Source organism: Limulus polyphemus, unplaced genomic scaffold, assembly GCF_000517525.1.
Source record: "Limulus polyphemus unplaced genomic scaffold, Limulus_polyphemus-2.1.2 Scaffold9487, whole genome shotgun sequence".
In the NCBI taxonomy this organism is placed as follows: Eukaryota; Metazoa; Arthropoda; class Merostomata; order Xiphosura; family Limulidae; genus Limulus; species Limulus polyphemus.
In genome coordinates this window covers 13,427-16,371 of record NW_013675097.1, presented here as the reverse complement: position 1 = coordinate 16,371, position 2,945 = coordinate 13,427, and the positions used below count along the sequence as shown (strand labels likewise).

The 2,945-nt window shown below is 39.6% G+C and overlaps 1 protein-coding gene across 1 annotated transcript; it reads right to left on the bottom strand.

Annotated features, from left to right (window-relative positions):
- Window positions 1-2,317: 2,317 nt before the first annotated feature.
- LOC111083430 (glycine-rich cell wall structural protein-like) lies at window positions 2,318-2,725 on the bottom strand (the record flags this gene model as incomplete). The annotated part of the gene is made up of 1 exon (XM_022379939.1): window positions 2,318-2,725. A coding segment is annotated over one exon (408 nt), but the record flags the coding sequence as incomplete, so codon positions are not given.
- Between the last annotated feature and the right edge of the window lie 220 nt (window positions 2,726-2,945).

Sequence of the window (2,945 nt, the reverse complement as noted above, 5' to 3'; positions counted from 1 at the left end):
AGTTACACGAGTCCAATTCCACTTTTTCTCCTAAAATACTTCTTCTTATAATTGCCCGTTCCCATTTAAGTTGAATTCAATCGCTAACATAGATGTAAGTAACTCCTACATTTCGGCACTTTTTCTGCTATATAAAAACCTGTCACGGAGGGAGTTTTTATACCAAGGATTTGTTTAGAACCGAGTGAAATTAACTTACCGTTTGTTATGAAGAGAACGATAATCGAGTATTTACAATAAATGTGGTTTTAATAGAACTATTGCAATAATACAATTGATGTGATGATAAAATAACTGAGACGAGGATCGATGCTGGGAAGAGATAATTGTTTCTTCGTTTTTGAATTTCGCGCAAAGCTACACGAGGGCTATCTGCGCTAGTCGTCCCTAATTTAGCAATGTAAGACAAGAAGCTTAAGTCATCGCCATCCACCGCCAACTCTTGAGCTATTCTTTTGCCAACGAATAGTGGGATTGACCGTCACATTATGACGTCTCCACAACTGAAAGGTCGAGCATGTTTGTAGGACAGTGATTCGAACCCGCGACCCGCAGGTTACGAGTCGCGCTTTCTAACCACCTGGCCATGTCGATCCGGGAAGAGATACTCTTCAGGTAAAGAATATATAGTTCACGATAGGCTTTGTTTTCCCGAAGCTAAAAGGCCCGCTATGTTTCTTATGTCTGTTTGTTTGCTTGAAATTAAGCACAAAGCTACACAATGGGCTATCTGTGCTCTGCCCACCAGGAGTATAGAAACCCGGTTTCTAGCGTTGTAAGTCCGCAGACATGCCGCTATGCCACTGGGGGGGGGGGGCGTTCTTATCTCTGTTTACCGACGGAAAAGTAGCAAATATATAGAGGAGAATTCAAATTTGGTAGGCTTTGATTTCCCGTCATTTTTGAAGGACTTTATAATAAGTAAGGTGATAAAGGATTGATCCTTATAACACACCCCTTCCTCAGTGACACAGTGGTGTGTCTGCGGACTTGCAACGCTAGAAACCGGGTTTCGATACTCGTGGTGGGCAGAGCACAGTTAGCCCTTTGTGTAGCTTTGTGCTTAGCTACAAACAAACCGATCCGAGCTGTTAGATGATTAAATTAGGCTTAATGAAGATACCAACCTGTTAATTGAATAAAAGGTTAATGAAGAAACCAACCTGTTAATTGATTAAAAGGTCAATGAAGATACCAACCTGTTAATTGGTTAAAAGGTCAATGAAGGTACTAATACTTTTTTAATCCTTTTTAATTGCTCCACGTTCGTAAAATTGTCGTTTATAGAAAATTCGAAACGATACACCGATTCAACTTTATGAAGAAGACAGATGATAACGATTTAATACATTCATCTTACTTTAAGGAACCATCCTCACAGATGACCAGAATCAGTTTTAGACCTATTGGTTTTAAGTCTATCAATAACGAGACAGGTTGTGTTTTCGCTCACTTGTTTTATGTATGAAATATTAAACCTTCTTCTATAAGTCGAGTCTGGATAAATTAACCTGCAACTGATAATACCCTCTTTATACATTCCCTTACTATTTCTGTAATATGCCTTATTTCTTTTTAGTTCCTCTTCTGAATCCACCGCCAACTCTTGGGCTACTCTTTTACCAACGAATAGTGGGATTGAACGTCACATTATAACGCCCACACGGCTGAAAGGGCGAGCATGTTTGGTGAGATGAGGACTCTACTAGTATATCATAGAAGTGTGTGTGTTTTTTTTTGTTTCTTTTTTTCTTATAGCAAAGTCACATCGGGCTATCTGGACACAGCAGATAATTATCAAACCCTTGATTTTAGCGTTGTAAATCCGTTAACTTACCGTTGTTCCAGCGGGGAACATCATAGAAGACAAACTGTATAGTTTACAGAAATGTTAGATGCCAGGACCATCACTCTTATCTTTAGAACTTGTGTTTGAGTTAAGTCTGACATTAAGTTTTTTTTTTTGTCGTTCACATAATTTAGACATACACGAACTGTAGTGATTACAATAAAAAAAAATACGTGTACTCCTTGTAAAGTATTATTTATTCGTGAATATATTTTTGTAATAAATCACACGTCATTTATCGATTTTTATTTTTTTTGACATTTGTATTTGGGATAACCAAAATGTCTTTGTGAGTTTTATTTTTTTCATATTCTTTACAGAAGTCTAGAAATATGCAAAGCTACATTGTCCCCATTGGAGAATATACGTTACAAAAATGGGATATTGTTTTATCTTGTATTTCAAAAATCCATCAGCTTCCTGTCAGAATTCATAACCACCTAGCAACATACTGCTGAGTGGAAATGCTTAACCGTAACGTTTTCCATGGCCATAACCACCACCGCCTCCGCCGAATTTTCCACCTCCATATCTTCCGCCACCGCCAAAACCGCCCTTTCCGTATCTTCCACGTCCTCCTCCTCCTCCTCCAAAACTTCCATATCCTCCACTTATAAATCCTCCATATCCTCCAAAAGAGCCTCCACCTCCTCGATAGCCCCCACCACCTCGGTAACCTCCACCTCCTCGATAGCCCCCACCACCTCGGTAACCTCCACCTCCTCGATAGCCTCCACCTCCTCGATAGCCCCCACCACCTCGGTAACCTCCACCTCCTCGATAGCCTCCACCGTGCCCAGTCTCTGCCGCATGTAGGGTATCTTCGTCACCAAGACACAAGGTGGTGAAAACAATCAAACAAATGGTAGCAAATACCTGTGGGAAAAAAACGTCCAAACAGTTTTTATAACTTTAGAAAGAAAGTTCAAAATTGACGTAAGTAAACAGTCAAGCATACTAAAATTTTATACATATAAATTCACCTCAGACTTAGGAAGCTAACTGTAGAATCAAGTAAGTTCACATCAGCTTGGTCTTATCCCTATGTTATCTGAAAAGTAGCTTCTGTAAGTAGATCTATCCCAGTCAATGATGG